Source organism: Corythoichthys intestinalis, chromosome 18, assembly GCF_030265065.1.
Source record: "Corythoichthys intestinalis isolate RoL2023-P3 chromosome 18, ASM3026506v1, whole genome shotgun sequence".
NCBI lineage: Eukaryota > Metazoa > Chordata > Actinopteri > Syngnathiformes > Syngnathidae > Corythoichthys > Corythoichthys intestinalis.
This window is the reverse complement of record NC_080412.1, coordinates 38872620-38898595: the sequence shown is the minus strand read 5'-3', so window position 1 is coordinate 38898595 and position 25976 is coordinate 38872620. Positions and strand designations below refer to the sequence as shown.

Sequence of the window (25976 nt, the reverse complement as noted above, 5' to 3'; positions counted from 1 at the left end):
AAAAAAAAATGCATTTGAAAACTATTTTTCTTTGAATTTTTTTCTTTTGATTGAAACAACTTTTTTGATTGAATTAATGTAGTTTTACATTTGGGCCTTTATTATTTAATCAAAAAATAAGTTGCTTCATACAAAAAATATTTTTAAAAGAAAAATCACTTCAATCAAAAATTTAAAAAATTCAATCATAGAAAAAAAGTTTTTGAATGATAAAATATTTGAGACTCAGAATTTTGCATTTAAACACTTAGTTTTTCATTTAAACTTTTTTCTTTGATTGAAGCAATCCTTTTTTGTTTGGGCCATATTATGGGGTAGGACATTTGTATCTAAATCATTCAATCCCAGAAAAAGTTGCTTCAATCGAAAAAATCAGTTTCAAAAATAAAATGGCCCTTCCCTAAAAAAAATACTATTTTTGAAAATATTTTTTTTAAATTTGAAATACATATATTTTTTTTAAAAAATTGAAGTGTCACTTTTTAGAGAGCAAAAAGTTTTGAACTCATTTTTTATTTTACGTACTAAAAGCTTTGAAAAAAGCACTTTTTTTTAAATAGAAAGTTTTGATTGAATCGAAGGCTACGTTCATACTACAGGTCTTAATGCACGAATCCGATGTTTTGTCACATCCGTTTTTTTGGCGTGCCCGTTCAGACTGCCTTTGTCCATTGAGACCGTTCAAGTATTACGCATGCGCACTAATTCGCAGTCCGACACGCGCTGAGCAAGAAGACCCGCATGCGCAGAAGCATCAAAACAAATGACATACGTCATCCGTCATTCCAGGGATATCATATTTTGCTGTAAAAAAGGAGGACACAAATAACAGACATAAATAATCCCCGTTTAGGCTTATATTAAAAGTTTATATGGCTCGATAGCATGCACGCACCGTCCGTGCACGTCACACACACATACGGGCAGTTTGCCCCGACTCTCGGCCGTGTAGTCAATGTTGAAATATTGCTCACTTGGAGCAGAGAGAAAACTGAGCATTCTCAGGCTTATACTCAACCCATTTTTATTTTTTATGACTTTTGTCAAGCCCAGCCCTTCCCCAAAAGCCGTGTTCACTGCAAGCTAGGCGCTAATAACGCACAGCTGCATCGCTACGGTAGTGTCGCTCTCGCTATTTGATGACGTAATTGCTGCATGAAATCCGATTTGGGAGAGTGGACAGTACAGACCGCCGCGACAGTCTGGAAAAATGTGGCCCAGATCGGATTTGAACCACATACGAAAGTGACCCAGATCGGATTTGATATGGTCCAGTTCTATGCGACTTGTCACGTTCAGACCGTCAAGTTAATGCCTCACTCGAGTCGACCTGTAGTATGAACGTAGCCATTTTGACACAAAGATCCAACTTCACCGCTACTTCTGACATGGTTGAGTGACAGGTGATTACGCTAATGGCATAAAAGCATGATGAAGCAAGAATAATGGCCACCAGGGCTCTAGCCAGCCATCGGACTCGGCTCGAGGAGTTCAAGCCGAAAATAGCGCACCTAAGGCTTTGATGCGAGCTCGTGCTTCTATTATCCGAGAGTACATCTGAGATGCAATTGTTGGCTGCTTTCAACAATGTACATCGAAAATAAAGACATTGATTGACTGAAAATGGTTCAATATTAGATGAAATGTCTTGTTTTCTCGTGTACATTTATAATTGAGCTTTACCTAAAAAAAATGTTTTATTCCGTTAATCGATAGAATTTTCAGTCGATTACTCGATTACTAAAATATTCGATAGCTGCAGCCCTAATGGCAATACAACACTTATTAGGACATCATTTTAAGATATTCTACCGCAGTGGTCCCCAACCATTTTTGCACCATGTACTGTTGTGATGTGGTTCATTTTTTTCCACGGACCGGCAATGTGTCGCAGAAAAATACAGTAAATATATAAAATAGCACGACGGGGGCTTAACACGAACGTAAAGTGCAGGGAAAATGTAACTCACCACATGTTGAATCAACCTTTTTTAACAACGGCCTCTCCTAAAACTTGACAGCAAATATTATTGGTCGCAGGCATAATAAGTTCTTCTCCAATCGTGAAGGGTTTCTTGGCTTTAGCATTACGGTTCGTGTTTATCATCACTAATTGTTTCTGTCCTTCATTTTCGCACTTTTTTGTTTAAAAAATTCCAAAGGGTTTTCCATTATTCTAGGGTGCTTAGTCGAAGCAGCTTTAAAGGCTTCATTGCCTTGTTTGCTAACTTTTGGCCACCTATTATACAAAATGGCGTCGGCTCCTCTTCTGACTCGTCAGGTGGCCTTTTCCCCGTAAAAAGTTTTCCAAAGACGTCCGTTTTTCAGTCATCTTCGCTAGATATAAAAAAATAAATAAATGCTACCTCCAATTGATTTCTATGACGACATCCGACCAAGTTTTATTATTATATCTATTGACTAATGAATGAATGAATGAATGAATTTATTGTCATTGTCATCATCATCAAAAAAATCATTGACAGTTTCAGAGTGTGGAATTTTACCCGAAGGAAAGACGAAGACAGACAAGGAAAGACGGGAAAAGCAGATGCTTATCGAAACCCGTCCCCCATCAGCCCGGGACGCACAAACAGCATATTGTGTATCGGTCCAGTCATAATCTTACACATTTCGTTCAAAAGTCATTGATTGCCATGGATTTTCACAAATTGTCAATTTGAGTGAGTTCATTGTATCAGTTGATGTCCAAGTAGGTAAAGGGAGGGAAGGCCAGGGGTGCAATGGAGGCTCGCATCTGCTGTATCCGCTTCAGAAGATTAGTCATCATCCTCCCTTGCCCGGTTTGCTCGAGCGAGTCTCTCGTGATCACGTAGCTCTGTGTTGATTTTTTGACCAGTTGAGCGGCGGCGTCACTTAGCGCTGCTTGTTCCTTCGTCACCTGTGACAGTTTGTCGCCGTTGTGATGAGCAACCTTCAATATCTCGTTGAGTTGATTCTTCATCCTCATCGAGAATCCGCGAACCCAGAGGGCACCAAGAAGCAACAGGATGGCAAGAGCCATCAGAGAGCCGAAGATGAAGAGGTCCTCTACGTCCTCTATCTGGAGAGACGTTAGGCATAACGGCCTTCATTTTCCCCAGGCATCCTCCACATAACCAGACGTGAAGGTGTTGGCTTGGTGTCGGTCTCATCGTAGAAAATATTTTATCCATAGAACTCAAATGCCCAATCTACAAGTTCCATTTTGTCGCAGGTCAAACACGGCACTCTCGTTGCAATGGCAGCTCAGTAATGCGATTTTGCTGAAGGGCATATCCTAAGTGCAAGTGTTATGTCTTATTTTCTGACCCTGACATTTAATCATCCTTTGCTGTGAGAACATCTTGAACATCTAATCCGAGCAAAACGACCGGAAGTACCCCGTCCGCCATTGCTGAGGTGTGCTGCAGCCAGCAGCAGGCAGCTAACGTTACTGTTTACATTGACTGATGCTGGGCTGCTACTGAGGTGTGTAAACACTAGGGCTGTCCCGACTAGTCGACGTAGTCAAGGTCATCGATGACATAAATGCGTCAATGAGCACAACATACCGTCGACGATTAACTCATTTGCTCCCAGAAACGTATAAAGACGTTCTATTTTTAAATGCTTAACTGTCCCACAAACGTATTTATACGTCTTTTGCGTTTTTTTGTACAAGAAGCATTCAGAGCTTCCGATCTATCGCCGAAACAAAAAACAAGCCTCAAAACCAATTTTAAAGCAATAAAACTGACCACTGGAGGGCAGTAGCGTATTTGTTAAGACGCCACAACCCAATTCAAACAGTACAACTTTATTAGGGAAGTTAGCAGAGCCCCTCCGCAGCTTGCTGCTCAGGTCCACCGCACGCTCGAGTGTCCTGCACGGAAACGTGCACGGCCAAACCAGTTCCCCCCCAGGAACATAAGTTCCCCAGGCGAACGAGACAGTGGTCACCACAAAAAAAAGACTAAAAAAAAAATCCATCTTTACGAGACAGTCGGCAATGAGGGAAAAGTTTAACCGCTGTCGCAGCCACCAAACGTCATCTCTCAGTTAGGTAAGTGTGAATAAATTGTTACTTTGCTATCAAAATCTCTATTTGGCTGGTTGTTCATGTTATTTTGTAAAAGGAAAACATTATTCAGATGTTTGGGATGTCACTGAAGCAAGAAATAGCCGTGTTAAAGTCAAAGTTATGTGTGAAATTTTTGCGTTTACAAAAAGCTCATTTTCTCCGTTTTTTCATCAGAAATTGGAAAATTGCTCAAACTAAGCTATTTTCTAATGCTGATTTCTAAAGAATGGAAAATGATATGAACTTACTTTTTTTTCTGCTGAAAGAAGAGAGTCTAATCTTTCTTTTGGTCGGTTCCATGTTTATATAGCAATAGAACAGAATTTTTTGTGGGCCTTGCAAAATCAGTCAAAATCCAGTAAAATGGCCGGGAGCGAAGGGCCTTGCTCCGGTGAAAATGGCTGGGAGTGAATGAGTTAATAAAGGGTTAAAAAAATATATGCATGGAAAGTTGAGGACTGTCGGTATGCAAGCGGGGAAAGTGGCACAAAGCCAAAAAAGTGCACCAGAGTGGCCAAAACATTGACTTATTTCAACAAAACAAAGGAGGGTACACTGTTGTGTCCTGTTTCTTCAGTGCCAAGCTTGACTGCACGTTGGCTGTGAATGAACACCTAAAGAGCCCTCACCCAGTTGTAATTTTGAAAGGCGACAGGATACAACAAGCTGGCAGATCGTAAGTCCATCTAACTAACTAAAGACATGTTTTATTGAAGTTGCTAAGCCTGTCACGATATACAATGAGTCCATTTATCGCAGGGTAAATTTTGAGAGCGTTTATTTTCACGGCTGTGTTTTATTGGCGGGTGCGTGCGTACATACATTGGTGCATACGTGTTGATGGCATAGGGGACTCCAGTTCCTTTCACAGATGTTTACTGGTCATCAACACGCCGTACAATTAAAGTTCAGAAATACAAAGGAAACACATTTATATTAAACACTGAAAACTAATGGGGAAAAAAGACAACCTACTTTAGCCTGCTATAAAACATTGGCAGTCTTCTCCAAGTGCTTTTTTGCGGAGTGTAAAGCTTACGGTTAGCGGTTTTGCGAACATACTTCCGGTGAACATTTCAGAATGAAAACACTTCATATTCGTCATGTAAATAACGATTTCTGGAGTTAATCCCATATACTTCAGAATTCAGATTCTACACAAAGAATAGCTTTAAAATGACACCCTTTATGAAAAATCTGATTGGCAATGAATAATTATTATTATAATACTATTATATGTTGTAGTATACTATAAAATTATGCTAGATTTTTTTTAAGAATTGTTTTGAATCCTGTTGGAAAGGTGAAGTCAGTGTTTTAAATCTGTTTACATTCCATTCTTTTGCACTAGTTAATGCAATCAGCATTTGACCTCATTGTTTATTTGTGATTCATTATTGATATTTACATGTTTATTTTTACTTTAACAAAGACTTTAAGTGTTCCAAAATGTATTTATGAATTAGTAAGCATCAACAAAAATGTCATTGTTGTCATTGTCCTGCTGGAAGATCCATGGCAACTGAGGGAGACCCAGCTTTCTCACACTGGGCCCTACATTGTGCTGCAAAATGTGTTGGTAGTCTTCAGACTTCATAATGCCATGTACACGGTAAAGCAGTTCAGTGCCAGAAGTAGCAAAGCAACCCCAAAACATCAGGGAACCGCCGCCATTTTTCACTGTGGGGACTGTGTTCTTTTCTTTGAAGGCCTTGTATTTTTTTTTCCAGTAAACTCGATGTTGATGCCTTTTCCCAAAAAGCTCTACTTTTGTCTCATCCTCATACTACCATAAAGTCATTTTTCATTCAGATGCCGACGGATAGTACGGGTTGACACTGTTGTACCCTCGGACTGCAGGACAGCTTGAACTTCTTTGGATTTTAGTCGAGGTTCTTTATCCAACATCCACACAATCTTTCATTGAAATCTCTCATCAATTTTTCTTTTCCGTCCACATCTAAGGAGGTTAGCCACAATACCATGGGATTTACACTTATTGATGACACTGCGCACATTAGACACGGGAACATTCAGGTGTTTGGAGTTGGACTTGTAGCCTTGACATTGCCCATACTTCCCCTCAATTTTGTTTCTCAAGTCCTCAGACAGTTCTTTAGTCTTCTTTCTTTTCTCCATGCTCAATGTGGTACATACAAGGACACAGGACAGAGGTTGAGTCAACTTTAATCCATTTTAACTGGCTGCAAGTGTGATTTAGTTATTGCCACCACCTGTTATGTGCCACAGGTAAGTAACAGGTGCTGTTAATTACACAAATTACAGAAGCATCACATGATTTTTTTAAAGGATGCCAACAATTTTGTCGGGCCCATTTTTGGAGTTTTGTGTAAAATGATAATAATTCAATTTTTTTTCCCCATTCTCATTTCTGTGTTTTCAGTGCAAGAAAAATAAATGAAGATATTACTGCCAAAGCATTTGTAATTGCAATGATTTTCTGGGAGAAATTGAGCATTATCTGACAGAATTGCAGGGGTACCAATACTTTTGGCCAGCAGTGTAAATGTGTTTTGATTAGGGTTGTTCCGATCATGTTTTTTTGCTCCCAATCCCGATTGTTTTAGTTTGAGTATCTGCCGATCCCGATACTTCCCAATCCGATTGCTTTTTTTTTTTTTTTTTTTTGCTCCTGATTCAATTCCAATCATTCCCGATAATTTTTCCCGATCATATACATTTTGGCAATGCATTCAGAAAAAAATGAATAAAACTCAGACGAATATATACATTCAACATACAGTACATAAGTACTGTATTTGTTTATTATGACAATAAATCCTCAAGATGGCATTTACATTATTAACATTTTTCTGTGAGAGGGCTCCACGGATAGAAAGACTTGTGACTTTGTATATTGTGACTAAATATTGCCATCTAGTGTATTTGTTGAGCCTTCAGTAAATGATACTGCAGGCATTCAACCCAAATGCATGATGGGAAGTGGACCCATGACTGTACGTAGTGCTACCAATTGATATATCTTCTCTGCGTTGGGAAATAACATAAGGGGTTAAGAAAAAGATCAATTGCTACCTTGCTTCCCCACATTGCTTCCAATGATATTTCTAATCGTTGGGAGAGGATTTGTAAGGCTTTAGCCTATTAAAAAAAGGCTCCAAAGGCTGGCAAAATTCACTTTACACATTTTACGCTGCCTTTTATCTCTCTAAATGGGTAAAACGGCGCGATTACAGATTGAGCGCGATAATGCGTGAGTGGGTCGTGCAACGCATGCATTACTTGCGTTAAATATTTAACGTGATACATTTTTTAAAAATTAATTGCCGCCGTTATCGGTACCTTAAGCCTAAACTAAAGACTCTGGATGAGTGTAACATATTATGTCTGTAACGTTAAATACATTTAGAAAACGATTTAATTAAAAAAAAAAAAAAAAAAATATATATATATATATATATATATATGTTTTAAAAAAGCATGGCCGATATTTCTTTGCTGATTCCGATACTTTGAAAATGACGTGATCGAACCCGATCGATCGGCATCACATCTCTAGTTTTGATGCTACTTGGAAAGCAAGAAATATTGACCAGTTTTTGCATAGCTCCAGAATAGAATCCAAGATGGCTGCCATCGGTCCAAAATCCCTACCTGATTTAAATGCTGTCATTTAAGCTGCTTAATTAATCAAACAGATTCTTTTTAATTCAACACTGCTACCTAAATTCAGTCACTGAGGGGTTCGCTCAGTTCATCCAGACAGATTTGATTTACTATTTCTGCGTGTGCTTCTGTGAGTACTCTATACCAGCCAAACAATTTTTGCGCAAGCTAATTCACCCTTGTGAATTGGCTTGTGAATCTTTGCCTTTTTGACAAGTCAAGCCATTTAATTTAAATCACTACCTTACCCATAATCACCATAATATATGCAAGAGGTGTAATAAAAGTTTTAGGAACTCGTGAACCAGAACACACTTTCAAATCCAACTTAAAAGTACAAAATTTCCCTGGAGCCGAACACCTGTTCCCAGAACTTCTCTGACACGCCTTTATGCACTCCTGGAAGGATTTTTCCAGGATCCTCTGGCACTCTGTCACCACTTTTGTACCGCCATAACCTCAGGAAAGAAGAAAAAAACTTAACCGTTGTGTTATTGGGTTGGCAAATATTAGATAACTGATCTAATATCCGATTCTGAACCAACCTGGTATGCTAATCTTGAGCAAAATGATTGCAGTTTACATCATCACAGTACTGCAATGACATCTCTGAATTGCATTAATTTGAAACATTTGAGTGAAAACAGTCATTAATTTCTATTTATTTTAAATTTATACAATACTTACTTACCTGCTTACTTACAATACCTGTGAAAGCTACTGTAAACCCAAACGTAAGTCATGCTAACTAGCCATGTTATCTGACTCGGTAGCAAATCGAAAGTATTATGCTGAGGGCTTTTGCTAGTTAACAAATTATATGTAAACTCAAGCCCTTGTCAACTCGTTCTCAACTCGTTCTATTTTTAATTGTTTCAGTGTCCCAAAAACGTATTTATACGTCTTTTACGTTTTTTTTTCACAAGAGACATCTCTAGGTTCTGATGCAGCTTGGCTCCAAAGCACATTGCTCAAAATCCATTTTAAAGCAATAAAACTGGCCACTGGAGGGCAGTAGCGCATTTGGTAAGAACTCATATAGGACGATGAAAGGAAATGAATGAAGAGAAATAGTCAGGAAACGGAAGAAGTAATAAGCGTGAGAAAAACGTGGAGAACGATGTAACACACAAGGCATATGCCCCACACAAGTAGGTGAATTCTGTTATATGGTCGTGGTCACTACAAAAGAAAGATTAAAAAAAATCTATCTTGATGAGACAGGTGGCGTTGAGGGAAAAATTTACCCCGTCTGCCGATACAGCCGCGGCCACAACAGCGTCATCTCTCAGTTCAATAGTTTAGTTATGTGTAAATTAGGGGTGTCAAACGATTTAAATTTTTAATCGAGTTAATTACAGCTTAAAAATTAATTAATCGCAATTCAAACCATCTATAAAATATGCCATATTTTTCTGTCAATTATTGTTGGAATGGAAAGATAAGACACAAGATGGATATATGCATTCAACATACGGTACATTGGTACTGTATTTGTATATTATAACAATAAATCAACAAGATGGCATTAACATTATTAACATTCTGTTAAAGCGATCCATGGATGGAAAGACTTGTAGTTCTTAAAAGATAAATGTTAGCACAAGTTATAGAAATGTTATATTAAAACCCCTCTTAATGTTTTCGTTTTAATAAAATTTGTAAAAATTTCAATCAAAAAATAAACTAGTAGCCCGCCATTGTTGATGTCAATAATTACTTACACAATGCTCATGGGTGCCGAAGCCTATAAAATCAGTCGCACCCAAGCGCCAGCAGAGGGCGACAAAACTCCAAAAAACACAATTAACAAGATGACATTTAACTGTGCTGTCATTTTAATCTGTTTGAGCGGGGCATGTGCGTTAATTGCGTCAAATATTTTAACGTGATTAATTAAAAGAAATTAAATTTTGACAGCCCTAGTGTAAATAAATTGTTACTTTGCTATCAAAAACTCTATTTGTCTTGTTGTTTATGTTATTTTGTAGAAGGAAAACATTATTCAGATGTTTGGAATGTCAAAAAAGCAAAAGATAGCTATGTTAAAGTCAAAGTTATGTTTGAAATGTATGCTTTTACAAAAAGCTCAATTTCTCTGTTTTTTCATCAGAAATTGGAAAATTGCTCAAGCTAAGCTATTTTCAAATGCTGATTTCTAAAGAATGGAAAAAGATAAGAACTAACTTTTTTTTCCTGCTGAAAGAAGAGAGTCTAATCTTTGTTTTGGTGGGTTCCATGTTTATATAGCAATAGAACAGAATTTTCTGTGGGCCTTGCAAAATCAGTCAAAATCCAGTAAAACGTCCGGGAGCGAAGGGGGTTGCTCCGGTGAAAATGGCTGGGAGTGAATAAGTTAAAGGAGAAAACTTCTAATTTGGATTTGAAATATAGTCTTCATGAAAGCAGTGCCGGCGCTTTTCCGACACACCCCGACTGCTTTTTTTAGTCCACTTTTAAAATCTGTGTCATGTTGAAGTGGAATATGATGCCTGGGCCTACGATAATTCACTCTTGGTGACCTCGGAAACGCTAAATAGAAACTTCAAGTCTGAGAAGCAGCAGTTTAAAGTATGTGGTCTGCTCTATACATAATTTATTACCTGGAACATTTGCGTACATCTTTGTAAAGGGAATTGAAACATGAAACCTTAGGTTACCCTCAAGAGGAAGTCATCATGGCTGTATTACCGCCCAGATGACCTTTCAGATCTTCTGCCACCATGTCACTGAGTTCTTCAAAGGCACCTTCATCAGGGATATTGCTCTGGATTCTGTAGTTTTTTTCAGTTTCCAGCTAGTTTTTAGAATTTCTGTTCCTCAAGCTCCCCTCATATGAACTCATTGCTAGGAATGTGAAAGCGATAATAGACCCTTCTTATCATCCAGGGAGTGTATTCCAACAACAGCTCTAGTGTTATGCACCACAAACTGGCTCTAATGCGTACAGCCTACCATTTGGGGAATTACGAGACCAAGCCTCTAAAGCAATCTGTATCACTTTGTAAGGATACAAAAAAAAGCTGAAATAATACTAGTCAGAATGCTATAGAAAACAATAGTAGCAAAAATATCCTGCAAACGGTTGAACAACACCAAATGCATTAAAACAAAACATTGAGGTCATAACATCAATAATCAAAGGGCACCTAGGTAGCAAATGTCTGGCATTGTTATTGTTGTTGGGTATGAATCACACTGCTTGGACTTTGTCGTACATCTTCAGTGTCACTCAAAGACTGTCAATACCTTGCTAAATATCGCATCGTTTCATCTGGTAAGGACTACTGTATGATATTATGAACAGTTGGACTTGTAATGATTAGAATTTGCTGCTTCAAGACAACGGGCAGATAAGGGCAAAACGGATACATGACGCCTTCTGACCACGGAAGCCCAACGCACGCGTCATGCAGCTGACTGAGCAAGATTGACACTGACAAGCAGGTGATAGGCAAGACATAATCCTAAACAACGCCCAACAAGCCTTCCGGACCACAGCCCGCCTCACCAGAGCCAAAAGACTGAATGTTTAACTAATCGTAATTTTTCTCGGGAATCTTTTCTTGACTTGTGATATGGTGACCCTAGATCCAGTTTGCCTCCTTATGTTGCAAAGCCTTTTTCCAACTTTTAAATGGAGTCAGTACAACTGGTTAAAACTAAGATGAACACGCAGAGTTTGGGCATTTGGCCAGGTTGTCGGGGATCTGCCGGCCTGGGTCGTTGGAATTGCGCGAGCGCGGTTATGACAGTTTGGCTGGCGTGATTCAGATTCCTTCCAAACATAGAGTCAAGTCAGGATTTTGTGGATTTGGCAGTTTTATAGATAAAAAGTTACTCACCTTAGGTTCGCTACAACAGAGCTTGCCTGAGAAGTCTACTGCTTTAAGATGGCGGCTGTTTACTAACACTGTCGTTTCGCATGTACACATGTGATATCTATGAGACGCATGCATCTAGTTGAGAGGTTCCCAAACCGGTCCTCAAGGGCCGCTGTGGGTCCTGGTTTTTGTTCCTACCCATCGAGCACAGACCGTTTAACCAATGAGATTTCTGCTAAAACAAGCAGCACCTGACTACAATCAACTGATTACAGTTGTAAGACACCAGATTGGTAGACATCTGTTTTGTTGGAAAGAAATCCAGCACCCACAGCTGCCCAATGTGGAATAGTTTGGGAACCCCTGATCTAGTTCTATATAGACCCTACTCACATGACGTCACAACCACACCCTTGGCCATATTGTCCGTCAGCTCGTCGGGTTTAAGCATTACCGCACGTAAATTCCTCCTATTATGGCGTGTTTTCTGCTCGTTAACATTAATAATCAAAATGGTGAAGGCGCGTGTGGCGGTTGGTTGCAATAACAGAGAAGATAGACGGAGAGACTTGAAGTTCTACCGTATTCCGAGAGACCCGGAGAGGAGAGCGAGATGGACTGCTGCAATTCGACGAGAAAACTGGGCACCAAACGATCACTACGAATTATGTAGTAGTCATTTTATATCTGGTAAGATGCATTTAATATATATTTAGAGGGTTTTGGGCTGACAACCACAATTAAGATCATTGCGAGGCTAATCGCCGACAACATACAGTTTCAAATTCAAGATGCTTATTTCTTCCACCATCATTATTTTTTAAATAATATTTAGCTGGTACCAAGTGAAAGAAGTTAAACAGGTGTGTCCAAACCTTTTGCAAAGGGGGCCAGATTTGGTGTGGTAAAAATGCGGGGGCTACCTTGGCTGATTTACATAGAACAATATATTTAAACAAATTTTAGCAAGTCCTTCTGTGTGTCACATTTGCTTTATAATTTTTTTAAATTCATAATTTCAACAATCTCGCCTTTGTGGCGTTCTCTTTCGACACTCGGGCTCTTGCGAAATACTGCTGCTGTGAAATTAAACTAGCTTCAAGTTGCTATAATTTCTCGCCGCGTATCTTTGTTGTAATGTTGTCGTACATGTCAGCGTGTCTTGTTTGGTAATATTGCGTCACATCGAACTCTTTGAAAACAGCGACTGTCTCTTTGCAAATGAGGCAGACATAACTTTATTGAAGAAATTGTCCAATATCTACCTATCCTTGAAGCGTCGGCCATTGCAGTCAACTTTTTTTTTTACTGATTGTCACCATTTTAGAAAATTGGAAGTAAAGGGTCACACGGGGTAATGTTGCTTAGAGTGCTGCTCTTAAAGTTTTTCAAACTTTCGTGAGAATAGGCTGATTTTGTGTGGACAAGATAGTTTTAGATATCAGGGTAGCAGATGTCAGGCAGAGAGGGCGAAGACAGGGGGTTGAAAAATATCGATTTTGGCATCAAATATGGATCTGGCGAATGGATAGACTGAAGCTTTTCTACATAACGCCTTTTATGCAACGCATCCAATGAGTTTACAGCGTCTGAAAGCACCGGGGCTTCCATGAATTGCACTATAAATTGCACGACAAATTGAAACCATTGAGAATACGGATAAACACTGACGGACAATATGGCGGCCGGATACAGCGACACGTCATTCTGTGACGTTGGTGAGTAGGGTCTATACATGTGATATCTATGAGTCGCATCAGACGCTACCACCTTAGCATCATGTGGACGTAGTTTGTAGGGGCGTGGTTTGTAGCGGCTGTCGCTCTGCTGCGGGCTGCAGTCAGATATTATGATTGATTGTGTTGCGGAATGGCCTCACCTTTACATGGTGACGGCGACAACGGAAGGCGAAGACACAAACTTTTGATTCCGGCTTCCAAAACGGAACATTTAGATTGCGGGTATTGTTCCGTAAGGACCGTAACCATATGAATGGAACGCTCTCGCTCTGATGACGTCAGCACTCGAACACGGCACTTTAGGCCGCTGCTAGTAAACATTCAAAACAGCAAACATGGTGGATATTTTTAAATACACCGTATTTTATGTTCGCGTTTTTGTGCCATTTGAAGCAAAGAAAAAAAAACGCGTGGACGCCATTGCATTCGAGTGAGCAGGTACTGTATGTTGTCTTCCAGGCTGAGAAGGTTGTTGTTAAGAAGGTGCATCATTGGCTGTCGCCTTGTAAAAATTCACTGCCCCCTAGGGCCTGGCATGAATACTAGAATTGTCTTCACGGGGAATTGAGACATCGTTTGAATGGTGATGGAACCATGTAAACGCAAACATGAAATGGGTAGTGTTCTGTTGTTTTTGATGGAGCGTCAACATGTAAACGCCCCCAAAAGGCTGATTTATGCTTCTGCGTAGCAGTGACGGCGGACCTATGCCGTTAACGCAGACCCGATTTACGCCGTAGCCTAACGAACACCTCTAAAAAAATTCTGACTACCAGTCATGTCAATGCGTGGTGACGTGAACGTCAAAGGACTGTGATTGGTCCGCTCAGAACGTTGTTTCCGGGTCAGCGCAACAGCACCACCGTTTTCAAACATTGGCAAACGTCTTCTGATACGTTGAAAATTTGCGTTTTTTTTGGGGGGGGGGGGTTAGTTCTAAATCAGGCTGTTTAGGACAGCTATACTTTTGGGCAAGATCGTCGTCCATTGACTACGGTAGGCCAGGTGGTGGCTTTATTGTACAATTAACGTCTTTAGTAGGGCAAACTGAAACTCCGCTCACCATTTTGGCAGTGCTCTCTGGCATTTCATGGTCCACATCTTCAATCCTTGGTTGAAGTTGTTGTCACTTTTGAAAGCTTAGGTTTGAAAAAAAAAATCACGTAAATCCATCTTGCATCTTCAGTCTTCAAGTAGTTTAGGCTAAGCAAAGCAAAAGACCGTCTCAAGGTGCTCGTCACATGAGCTGTTAAAAAAAAGTAATTTTGACCCATTATAATTTTTTTTAAAAATTCATTTCATTCATTTTTGTAGTTTTTTCTATTGCTTTACAACTTTTATAGACAATATTTTACCGGCAAAGTCTTAATTTTAAATTCAGACATAGGAAATGCAATGCAATGACATTTGTTTGCCACCGGGGGGGCTAAGCACACCCTTAATCTCACCGTATGATATCGATTAGTTGCAGCTACAAATAAACTCGTTCCATCGCCGTCTATGACCGAAGGAAAATTAAAGGAATTCGAAACGAATGCCCCAAAATCGTACAAAGGCAAAGCCACACCCCTCTAGTGGCTTGGCGGTGAATTACAGAGCAACTTGTTTCCTAGACGCAGAACTTCAAATGCTCAAGACGATGTAGGGTCTACGCCAGACATGTCCAAAGTCCGGCCCGGGGGCCAAATGCGGCCCGTGGTCAAATTTCATCCGGCCCCCAGCCTCTGTCATAAAATCAATAACATCTGGCCCGGACACAGACTTAATAAATTGGTCAGCACTACTGCAACCAGCATATGAAGTAGCTTACACACGAAATGCTGCTCCTCATTTACCCACTAAAAGGCAGCAGCACTTTAACCCTTTATTGCCAAATGTATCACATTTGATACACCTAAAATTTCATGATTTTCAGACTAATTTAGAATTTTGACATTTCTTTTTGAAGAAAAAAAAAAATACGGATGCAAGTCAACACATGCATCTGCAGGTTCCATGAGAAAAAAACATGATTTAGCATGGGTTATAGACATTAGAGCGCTTATTACACGTATTCATTTTGACTTTTCACAAATTTGAAAAAAAGGTTTCATTAGGACCTTATTTTTCAAATTTTGGGATTCTCTGATTATTGCTTCATGTTGCAGGTATTTAAGGGCTAAGCAACATTAGTCTGTGTGACCCTCTACTTTCAATTTTCTAAAATGGTGACAATCAACAAAAAAAAGTTGACTGTGACGGCCGACGCTTCAAGGATAGATGGAAATTGGACTATTTCTTCACTAAAATATGCAACAACTGTGTCTTGCCCCATTTGCAAAGAGACAGTCGCTGTTTTTAAAGATTTCAATGTGAGGCGATATTACCAAACAAGACACGCTGACATGTACGACAAAATTACAGGGAAGATACGCAACGAGAAATTGAAGCAACTTGAAGCTAGTTTAATTTCACAGCAGTAGTATTTCGCAAGAGCCCGAGAGTCGAAAGAGAACGCCGCAAAGGCTAGTTGCGAGATTGTTGAAATTATTCATTAAAAAAATAATAAAGCAAATGTGACACACTAAAAGGCTTGCTAAATTTTGCTTAAATATATTGTTCGATGTAAAGGACGCCAGCCAAGGTCGGCCCCCCACATTTTTACCACGCCAAAACTGGCCCCCTTTGCAAAAAGTTTGGACACCCCTGGTCTACGCCGTTGCTCCGCCGGGAACGGAACGCAGAAGCATAAATCAGGCCTAAGACCATTCCAGTACTTGTGTCATGAGTCGTAATATTTCTATGTCAAACAGTGTATTCAGGGGGATTTGACTCCACGCCTACGAGCTTCGTTATATAACACATGTCAACAACACACCCAGCAATAAAATGGATTATCCATATAGGCTTTTTATTTTTTTGGACACTTGTCAGAAATAATGGATTTGGGATTTGTTATGTAACACAACAGGAAACGGTGTTCTACTTTAGTTAGTCAAGTATGTTCATACTGTAGATCTGATTGCATGTGCCGCCGCTAAAAGTGTTCTCAAAGCTATGTCCCTCTCTGCCAGTGGCTCAAGCTTCTTCTGCTAACCGCTGTATAAAACTGTAATGCTTGGAACCCACGCTCATTTCCACCAGCGACGCAGACCCTCACATTGTTTTTTTTTTTTACGCCATCAGAAGGCGTGTACTGCTGCTCTCCTGTGATCCACGAATCGTTCCGTTCAACCAATCCTGCAGTCGACTCAATAGCGATGGACAAACTAGTGAGATTTGGGAAGCAGTTACTGAGGGTCAAGGTGGTGGACTGTAACACAGAGGATTCCCGCCTGTCGAGATGCCTCAACACATTGGACCTAGTGGCACTGGGAGTGGGGAGCACGCTGGGGGCTGGTGTCTACGTCCTCGCGGGTGCTGTCGCCAGGGAGAATTCAGGTAATAGACATCCATGATTCAAAACTCCCAACAGCCTCTAATTGTAAGCATTGCATTGTATCGTAGGTCCCGCCATCGTACTGTCTTTCCTGATAGCAGCTTTAGCATCAGTCCTAGCCGGCTTGTGCTATGCTGAATTCGGAGCTCGTGTTCCCAAGACGGGCTCGGCTTATCTTTACTCTTATGTGACTGTCGGGGAACTCTGGGCCTTCATAACTGGATGGAACCTCATCCTCGCTTATATCATCGGTAAGCCAGCCTTCGCTACCGTATTACATACCAGCGAGAGCATGTGCATGACTGACTGAGATGTTATCTCCATTCATACAATAAAATCTGACATTATCATTAATAACCTGATATGACAGAAATCCAAGAGTCTGAACATGTTCAATGAAATTTTCTATGTTTGCCAGATGATCAAATTAAATCAGATCTAATTAGAATCCACACACTCATATCAAATGTCATTCAAATGAGGTTTCTTACAAATATGACAAGAACCATCAGCCTTATTAATAAATCTCTCTGCACTTTAGGCACGGCGAGTGTGGCCAGAGCATGGAGCGCTACCTTTGATGAATTAATAGGGAAGCGGATAGAGGAGTTCTGCCGAGGGTACATGCACATGAATGCGCCGGGAGTACTGGCGGAATACCCTGATTTATTTGCTGTTGTCATTATTATCACCCTCACGGGTAAGAAAAAAAAATATCTTTATTTTTATTACAACTTGTTTTGCCTTTCTGATCGTGTTTCTCATTCCTATTCAAATCCAAGGTCTGTTGGCATTTGGAGTGAAAGAATCTGCAATGGTCAACAAGGTTTTTACATGTATCAACATGCTTGTCCTGTTGTTCATGGTGGTCTCTGGCCTTGTCAAAGGTACTTTGAAGAATTGGTACCTGGACCCTGATGAAATCCTACATGCCAGTAATAGTAGTAACTCAAGTTACAAGTAAGGGCTCACACACATACAGAATTACTTTACTTCCAAAAACATAACACAAAACACCTCAAAACAAATCCAATTAATGATAGAAAAGAACCACCGCAACCATGAAGCCAATGAGTCACCCATTACCATTACCAATAAACATACACTCCCACATAAGATATGTTTTTATTAGAGGTCGACCGAAATGGGATTTTCGAATGCCGATGCAGATATCTTAAAAAAAAAATCACTTTATTTTATATATATATATATATATATATATATAAGGGCTGGCAAAATTATCGCATTAACGGGGGGTAATTAATTAATATTAATCACGTTAATATATTTGACGCAATTAACGCACATGCCCCGCTCAAACAGATTAAAATGACAGCACAGTGTTATGGCCACTTGTTACTTGTGTTTTTTGTCTCCCTCTGCTGGCGCTTTGGTGCGACTGATTTTATAGGTTTAAGCACCATGAGAATTGTGTAATTATTGACATCAACAATGACAAGCTACTAGTTTATTTTTTGATTGAAAATTTTACAAATTTTATTAAAACGAAAACATTAAGAGGGGTTTTAATATAAAATTTCTATAACTTGTACTAACATTTATCTTTTAAGAACTAAAAGTCTTTCTATCCATGGATCGCTTTAAGAGAATGTTAATGTTAATGCCATCTTGTTTATTTATTGTTATAATAAACAAATAGAGTACTTATGGACAGTATGTTGAATGTATTTATCCGTCTTGTGTCTTATCGTTCCATTCCAACAATAATTTACAGAAAAATATGGCATATTTTATAGATGGTTTGAATTGCGATTAATTACAATTAATTAATTTTTAAGCTGTGATTAACTCGATTAAAAATTTTAATCGTTTGACAGCCCTAATATATATATTAATCCTTTTTTTTTTTTTTTTTTAAGACATTTTCACTATGGTAATGGTAAATGGTGTTATATAGCGCTTTTCCACCTTTCAAGGCACTCAAAGCGCTTTACACTATCTCACCATCCACCTACTGGTGACGCAGCACCAGGAGCAACGTGGGGTTCAGTATCTTGCTCAAGGACACTTTCACGAGTTCGTCAGGGTGAAGAATCAAACCCACAACCTCTGGGTTGGGGGACAACTACTCTACCACTGAGCCACGCCACCCCACATCACCCACTAGATGACTTGAACAGCTGTTAAAACTAAAAATTATTAAAAACTAAATTATAAACTCCTCAAGATCACTTCTGGCGTTTATTGCCACGACACAACATGTCCGGCTGCCTCGAACGTCTCCACAAACACACACACATTCATTCCAGCGCGCGCTTCCTTGCGCAGCAACTATTTAACAAGCTAAACGATGATTGACTTATGCGGCGCATGTGAAGTCCGCTTCTCAAGCTCAAACACAACCATCTGTCAACATCTTTAACTTTAATAAGCAAGTACCGCAGTGACTAAGGAACAAAGAGCTGGGAGAGGGAGGGAGGGAGCCTGTGCGGAGAGCATGAAGTTTGTGGATTCAAAAAGAAAAAAAAATAACTATCGCCCGTCCTTGCGAAGGGACTATTGCGCATGCGCACATTGCGATGGCGATGTTTAAACGATATATCGTTCAGGCTTACACTCAGCAAGAACGGTACATTATTTTCAAATAATTAAATCCGCCAGGACGTCACGACGAGATGTAAACAGGTGAGAGTTTAAGAGGATGTTCGCCATGCTAAAGCCAATGCTAAAGCGAATACTATGCTAACACTATGAGTTACATTTAGAGTGTAAGGATCAGTCAGTAAACACCGTATAAGGCATATTTACAAAACAGGCAGCCTGTAGCAGCCTGCCTTTAAGCCAATAATGCCTGACTACAGTCGACAGCCACTACAAACAACGGCCAGTTGCTACAAACTGAGCCCACATGATGCTACGGTAGATATCACATGTATAGAGACCTAGAGGCGAAATTACAGACTCGCCGGCGTTAGCACACGTATAGACAACTAGATGCGAAATGACAGACTCGCCGGCGTTAGTAAACAGCCTCCATCATAAAGCAGTAGACTTCTCCGGAAGGCTCTGTTGTAATGAACCGAAGTAACTTTTTATCTAAAATACTCCTAAATTGGCAAAATCTTGACTTGAATCTATCTTTAAATGATGAAACGGTTTTAAAACTTCCACATGTCGAAAGTAGACAGAAGGTAAATAATGCAATAACAGGAGCAATTTTAATAACTTTAATGGTTGATTCACAATATTAAATGACTTCCAAACATAGCTAAGGTTACAATCTAGTTTTTGCAATATCCGCAATACCCCTGTGTCTAGTTAAGTTTAGGGTAAAGAATTGGGCTAGAGCAAGGGTGTGCAAGTCCGGTTCTCGAGAGTCGCTATCCAGCTTGTTTTCCATGTCTACCCCCTTTAACACACCTGAATCAAATAATCGGGATCGTTATCAGGTTCCTGCAAATCTTGCTGATGAGCTGATCATTTGATTCTGGTGTGTTAAAGGAGGGAGACATGGAAAACAAGCTGGATAGCGGCTCTCGAGGACCGAACTTGCAGACCCCTGGGCTAGGGCCTATTGTCCCAAAAGCCCTTTGAACTTTACAGAGTACAGCAAACTAATTCTTCGCGCCACTGGACCAACAGCAGGCGTGGTTTGGAGGGGCGTAGTTTTTTTGAGGCATGGTTTGTAGCGTGGCTGCGGCTGCAGTCAGACCCTTGTCCTTCAAGCCAATAATACCTGACTGCAGCCGACAGCCGCTACAAACAACGCCCACGTTGCTACATACTACGCCCACATGATGCTACGGTAGATACTACATGTACATAGAACCAGATGCGAAATAACAGACTCGGCTGTGTTACACATGTATAGAGAACTAGATGCGAAATGACCGACTTGGTAGTAAACAGCCGCCATCTCAAAGGAGTAGACTTCTCAGGAAGGCTATGTTGTAGCAAACCTTCCTAGCGAACCTAATTAACTTTTTATCTCAAATACTCCTAATTCGGCAAAATCTTTACTTGAATCAATCTTTAAATGATGGAAAAGTTTGAAAATCTTCACATGTCGAAAGTAGACAGGAGGGAAATAATGAAATAACGGGAGCAATTTTACCAAATTTACCAACGGTTGATTCACCACATTAAATGACTTGCAAACATAGTAAAGGTTACAATGTAGTTATCGCAATATCCCTGTTTCATGTTTACATTATACACACACTCTTTCTCAACACAGACATTTGCCAGAGAGAAAACCAACACAACGTGTTTTACCACCGCTAGACACACTAAACACGCTGGAGTTCCTTTAATTTTGTATAAATGCAAAATCATATTGGAAGTATTGCCTTCTCGGCAGCCACCCTCCACAAACATTTTTTACACGTCGATTGGCCCTCCTCCTCTAAGCCGCGGCTATCTGTAACTTTTCTGTAGCCGAAATATTCCCATACTAGCGATTTTGTTTTCTTGGATGGGGGAAAATGTTCAGGAGTTTCACCTCCTCCAGCCATCGTGTAGCACAGCTGACTCACTAACACTGAGCTTGCCTGGCACGGCCAGACTGTTCTCCCTGTATTTTTCAAACACTGAGAGAAAAGTCTGGGAACCAGCCCATTAACGGCCTCTCGAGCAGGTACAAAATCAATCGACAAATCAGATTCGTTTATTTGCGTGACGTGTTCTTAACGAGCAACGTCACTCTTGCGCGTCGGAAGTCGTCTCCACAACAACACAGATGGTGAACATGAGAGCTGAGAATATGTTCCAATCCGCGGTAAAGTCAGTTTTAAATTACTAAAAACACATCGACACCAGTCATTGACAACAGTCTGTCTTGTGCTAGCCATGTTGAATAAACTCTGCTCTCCTCGTATGTTTACTTCCGCGCGCAAGTCCCTCGTCCTGCCCTCGTCGTTTTACTAACGTCACGTCTGCCCGTCGCTGATTGGTCCACTCCGCTGTCTGTTTGCTGTGGCTTGCTCCGCCCTGGAAATTGTGTCCGCTGAATGGTGGCCAGACTCAATAGCTGGAACAGCGGTGAGTCTGGTGTACCAGGCAAACACTGAGCAACAACCGTAGGGGGAGGTTTGAACTTTGCAGCTGCAAGTGAGAGATTTCTCCCTGCATTTTTGGGACATAAAAAATAGCTAATACCTTAGGGACGGTATGACGGAAATTTTATGCGGTTTTTCATACCAAGGTATACCTTGAAACCGGTAATCGGCACATGTCTAGTTCATCGACCGATGGCCGATGTTGGAAAAAAGTCAATATATCGGCCTGATATATCGGCTGGCCGATATATTGGTTGATAGATAATAGGGGGAGGGACGCGAAACTTTTACGCCTTCCTCGGGCCGTAACCTTAAAATAATTGAGAAGCATTGGTTTAGGCGCATTACCTCTACCGCCCCTTAAAGTTAAGGAGGACTAACTCCAACATGGATTTTATCTAACGTTTTTCCTTAAACGTATTTGCCGTCTGACTGTGATGCCCGTATCCTGACAGTATGGAACAAATACCATTACACTCTTAGAATATATGTATTTTATACTTTGATATACAACGAAAAGTTACTAGTCTCGCTACGTACAGGATTGGAATTGAACACCAGTTCAAATTTACCATTTGCTATATTTATTTCTCAACCTTTATTCATCTCTGAGATTTGAACAGGTTTCAAACATCCTCCTCGGTCCTGCGCATAATCCAATCTCCTTTTTTGTTTTTTTCCTGTGGCTAGTTTTACAGACTTCTTACCAACGAGAGAGGAACTTGGTGTTGGTGGCTTCATGCCATTTGGTTTCACAGGCGTCCTGTCTGGAGCTGCTACCTGTTTCTATGCTTTCGTTGGATTTGACTGCATAGCAACCACAGGTCAGTGTTGATTTGGTTGGCCCTCATATCTTGGTCTAATTTCCGCATGCCTAATATTACCCAGTAGACATACTTTTTTTGAGGGGAGTGTAACTAGATCTGGAGCGAAGATCATGTCTCTGCAGCTTGTCCAAACATTTGGGGCTATTACATAAGCAGGGCAAAAAGAAACACTAAAGTTCTAAAGTGCTTGGCCCAATACGAACTATGACGCAGGTAACAAGAACCACTCGGACAGCCTTCCTTTTATGTACTGTAGCTTCTAATCTGTGCACTCTGTAAAAGGCTTGTAAGAGCTTCCTCTCGCCTAGCTTGTCCCACCCCCCTATGTCCTGAAGTCTAATTGGCTCCTGTGCCGCTAACCCTGAGCAATTATTTGAGTTTTATTTATGAGGGTTCAGTCCAACACATGGCGTCAGACTTCATCGTGCGTTATCTGGGTCAGTCAGTGGCTTTGACCTGTCAAAAACAGCGAAACGATCCAGACGGCGTTATTGCGATGTCAATTTTAACGGTGCAAAAAGTCATGAGTATCAGTCTCAGGAACGTTATTACATAACAGCTTGTAGTTGAATGGTTGTGTGTTTCAGTCTTACTAGCGCTAAATAAGCTCCTTGTTCAATTCTGTTGCAAAATGCAGAGGAAACGATTATCAAATCAGTCAGTTAGATCTGTTTTCCACCATTTTAACCGACTGCTAAAGCTTTTGCAAGTTTGTTGGAACTTGCCACTAATCAAAACACACAGTGTTGAAGTAAAAGTGTCAATCCAATTTGAGATAAACTAAATAAAGCATATATTTTGGGCTGCATATATCGAATATTTTAGTAATCGAGCATTCTGCTGAAAATTGCATTGATGAATTGAGTAATCGGATAAAACCGTTTTTTAGGTAAATAGTAATTATAAATGTACACGCGAAAACAAGACATTTCACCTAATATTCAAACATTTTTAGACAATCAATGTCTTTAACTTAGATGTACACTGTTAAAAACAGCCAACAATTGCATCTCGGATGTGACTACAAAAAACTTAACTTGCTTTCACGAAAAAAACAACATCTTATAAAAAAAAATAAAAAATTCTTACCTAAAAATGTCATTACGCCTGATAACACACATCACTTGTTTTTCTCACGTTTCAATTGAATTTCCAGTTGTGTCAAGCTATTTTTAAGTTCTAGTTAAGTTTTAGATTTAAGTCTACATTAGGGCTGCAGCTATCGATTAGTGGTCGATTAATCGATGAACTAGTTAGTTCGAATAATCGAGTAATCGGATAAGGAACATGAAAAATTAAAATGCCTGAGCTGAGCCTCAAACGGTATAAATAAATAAATAAATAAAACTTACATAGCAAGCAAGTAATTCCGCTAGCCTGAATGCTATAAAAAACTAAGGTTTTTTTGTTTTTTGTTTTTACAATGCTCTGAACAAATAGTTCAGACACATATTCCGACAAAAAAACTACATATCCCGATAAACTAAATTACGAATGCATTAAAAAAAACATTAGCTCAACCAAAAACTTAGCTTATGTTGGTCTTAACATGGAGCTGCTGGATTCAGCCATGTGATAAGAGGTGGACTAGAGGGCAGTGTATCCACCCCAAATCAATAAAACTAAATGCAAACACTTAAAAAAAAAAAAAAAAAAAAAAAAAAAAAACTTTACAACGCCACTTTAATTAAATGAATACTCGAAGCAGCAACATTTAATTTGAATCTTTTTTTTTCAATCGAATCCTCAAGTTGTAAGTCCAGATAGGATTTTGAGTTTTTGCAGTGTTGTAATTAAATGTATGATAACTGCTGTATGGGAGCACATTAGGCACCAGTGCTACTTGGCGTTTTATCCATCAATGACTACCAAGCTAAAATTGAAAGTTAGCTTTATTATGGTTTTATTTTACAACCTCATCACTCTACAGCGCTGTGTTTTTACAGATTAAATAAAGCCTGTATGAAAAACAAGTTAGCCACGCATCAATAGTAGTCATAATTGATAGAAACCTAGCCCTCCGCAGGGCTAACGTTATGTTAGCAAGGTACAGTAACGTTAATCTTATGTATTAGCGCTACCTTAACTTAATTTTATCTTGTCCCGAGTATCGCTCCTCCGCTCTTGGAGTAAACGGGGTGCTTTTGGTGGAGCGGGATCCAGCCGGGGGGACGGGAGCGTCAGCGAGGCCGCAGGTAGCCGGGGGTAGCGTTATGCAAGTGTTGTCTTACACTGAATACATAAAACAGTTTTCGCCTTGGTCTCCAGCTTGAAATGCTCCCACTCTTTTGACATTTTCTGCTTTTTCCTGGTGCCTTTCTCTTCGCTTTCGTGGGCTTATTTGTCATTACCTTTATATTCATGTGTGGTTGAAATCAAATATATCCGCCGCCTCACTCTTCTTCCTGTAGGCACGTGACATCAGTGCGTTGTGCCGCATTAAAAGTAGTCCGGGCAAAACCTCATGCATAGAGCTGGCAACATTAAACAATTCCTTGAGGCTGAGAAAATTCCTCGATAATTTTTAAAATCGAGTTACTAGAATTATTCGAGTAATCGTTTCAGCTCTAATAATATTTCTTCTTACTGTATAAGAAACAAAAATTGTCCCCCTGTTGTTGATTTATCGATGCCGTTGATGTAGACTGACAGGAAGAACAATTACATGAGCTTGAAAAATATGGCTGAAGTTACAATTAACCTGTAAATCCACATAATGCTTTTATTTAGCACAGATTGATATTTTTGTTCAACAGTGTTGGTTTGGCAGCCTTTTTTATTTTTGTCTTAGTCTTTTGGGTGAAAATACTTATTAGTCTTAGTCATATTTTAGTCATTTCAAAAGTTGTTAGTCTGAAAAATTTAACAAGGTTTGGTTGCTGTGTTGGGAAAACAGAGGCAATGCAGTTTAGGAATGAAGACACAAACCAGTCACTTCATCCCATATTTCCTCTCTTTATTATAAAGTTTTCACTTTTCAAGCGCATGGCAAAAAAAAACAAAAAAAAACTTTTTAATTTCTAAATTCTTCCAAAACCTAAAATATTACCGTTATCAGATTAGCGTTTTATATTTACTCATAGAGTGAAATGGTCCATTGTGATAGCACATCACCTAAATAAAAGAGGTATGTAAGACATACTTTTCCTTAAAGGCATTACACTGGGAAGTTTCCTTTTTTTTCTAGGAACAATGGCAGTTAACAATTGTCTTTTTTTCCACATAACATATCAACACATTAACATTGTTTTATATAAAGAATTAAAATCCGGAGTGGAGATGTGGTTAGCGCTATCACACTGAGTCCAGCAATGGCCGTTAGCTGTTAGCTCACGAGCAGCTAACATTAGCGCATGAACTCGATACCAAAGTTCGTTAAAAAACACTATTCTTAGTGGCGTAAATTGATCACATTAATGTCTTTACAAGGTAATGAGTT

At 39.7% G+C, this 25976-nt stretch overlaps 1 protein-coding gene across 3 annotated transcripts in view; it reads left to right on the top strand.

Annotated features, from left to right (window-relative positions):
- The window catches only part of slc7a1a (solute carrier family 7 member 1a), a 54969-nt gene that overhangs the window by 11395 nt on the left and 17598 nt on the right, over positions 1 to 25976 (top strand). For all 3 annotated transcript variants that reach the window (XM_057820775.1, XM_057820776.1, XM_057820774.1), the window contains exons 2-6: positions 16440 to 16694; positions 16761 to 16943; positions 17234 to 17392; positions 17475 to 17652; positions 22401 to 22534. In XM_057820775.1, coding sequence (XP_057676758.1) covers positions 16514 to 16694; positions 16761 to 16943; positions 17234 to 17392; positions 17475 to 17652; positions 22401 to 22534 — 835 coding nt within the window. In that variant the 5' untranslated portion in view covers positions 16440 to 16513. The remainder of the gene's footprint in view (positions 1 to 16439; positions 16695 to 16760; positions 16944 to 17233; positions 17393 to 17474; positions 17653 to 22400; positions 22535 to 25976) is intronic.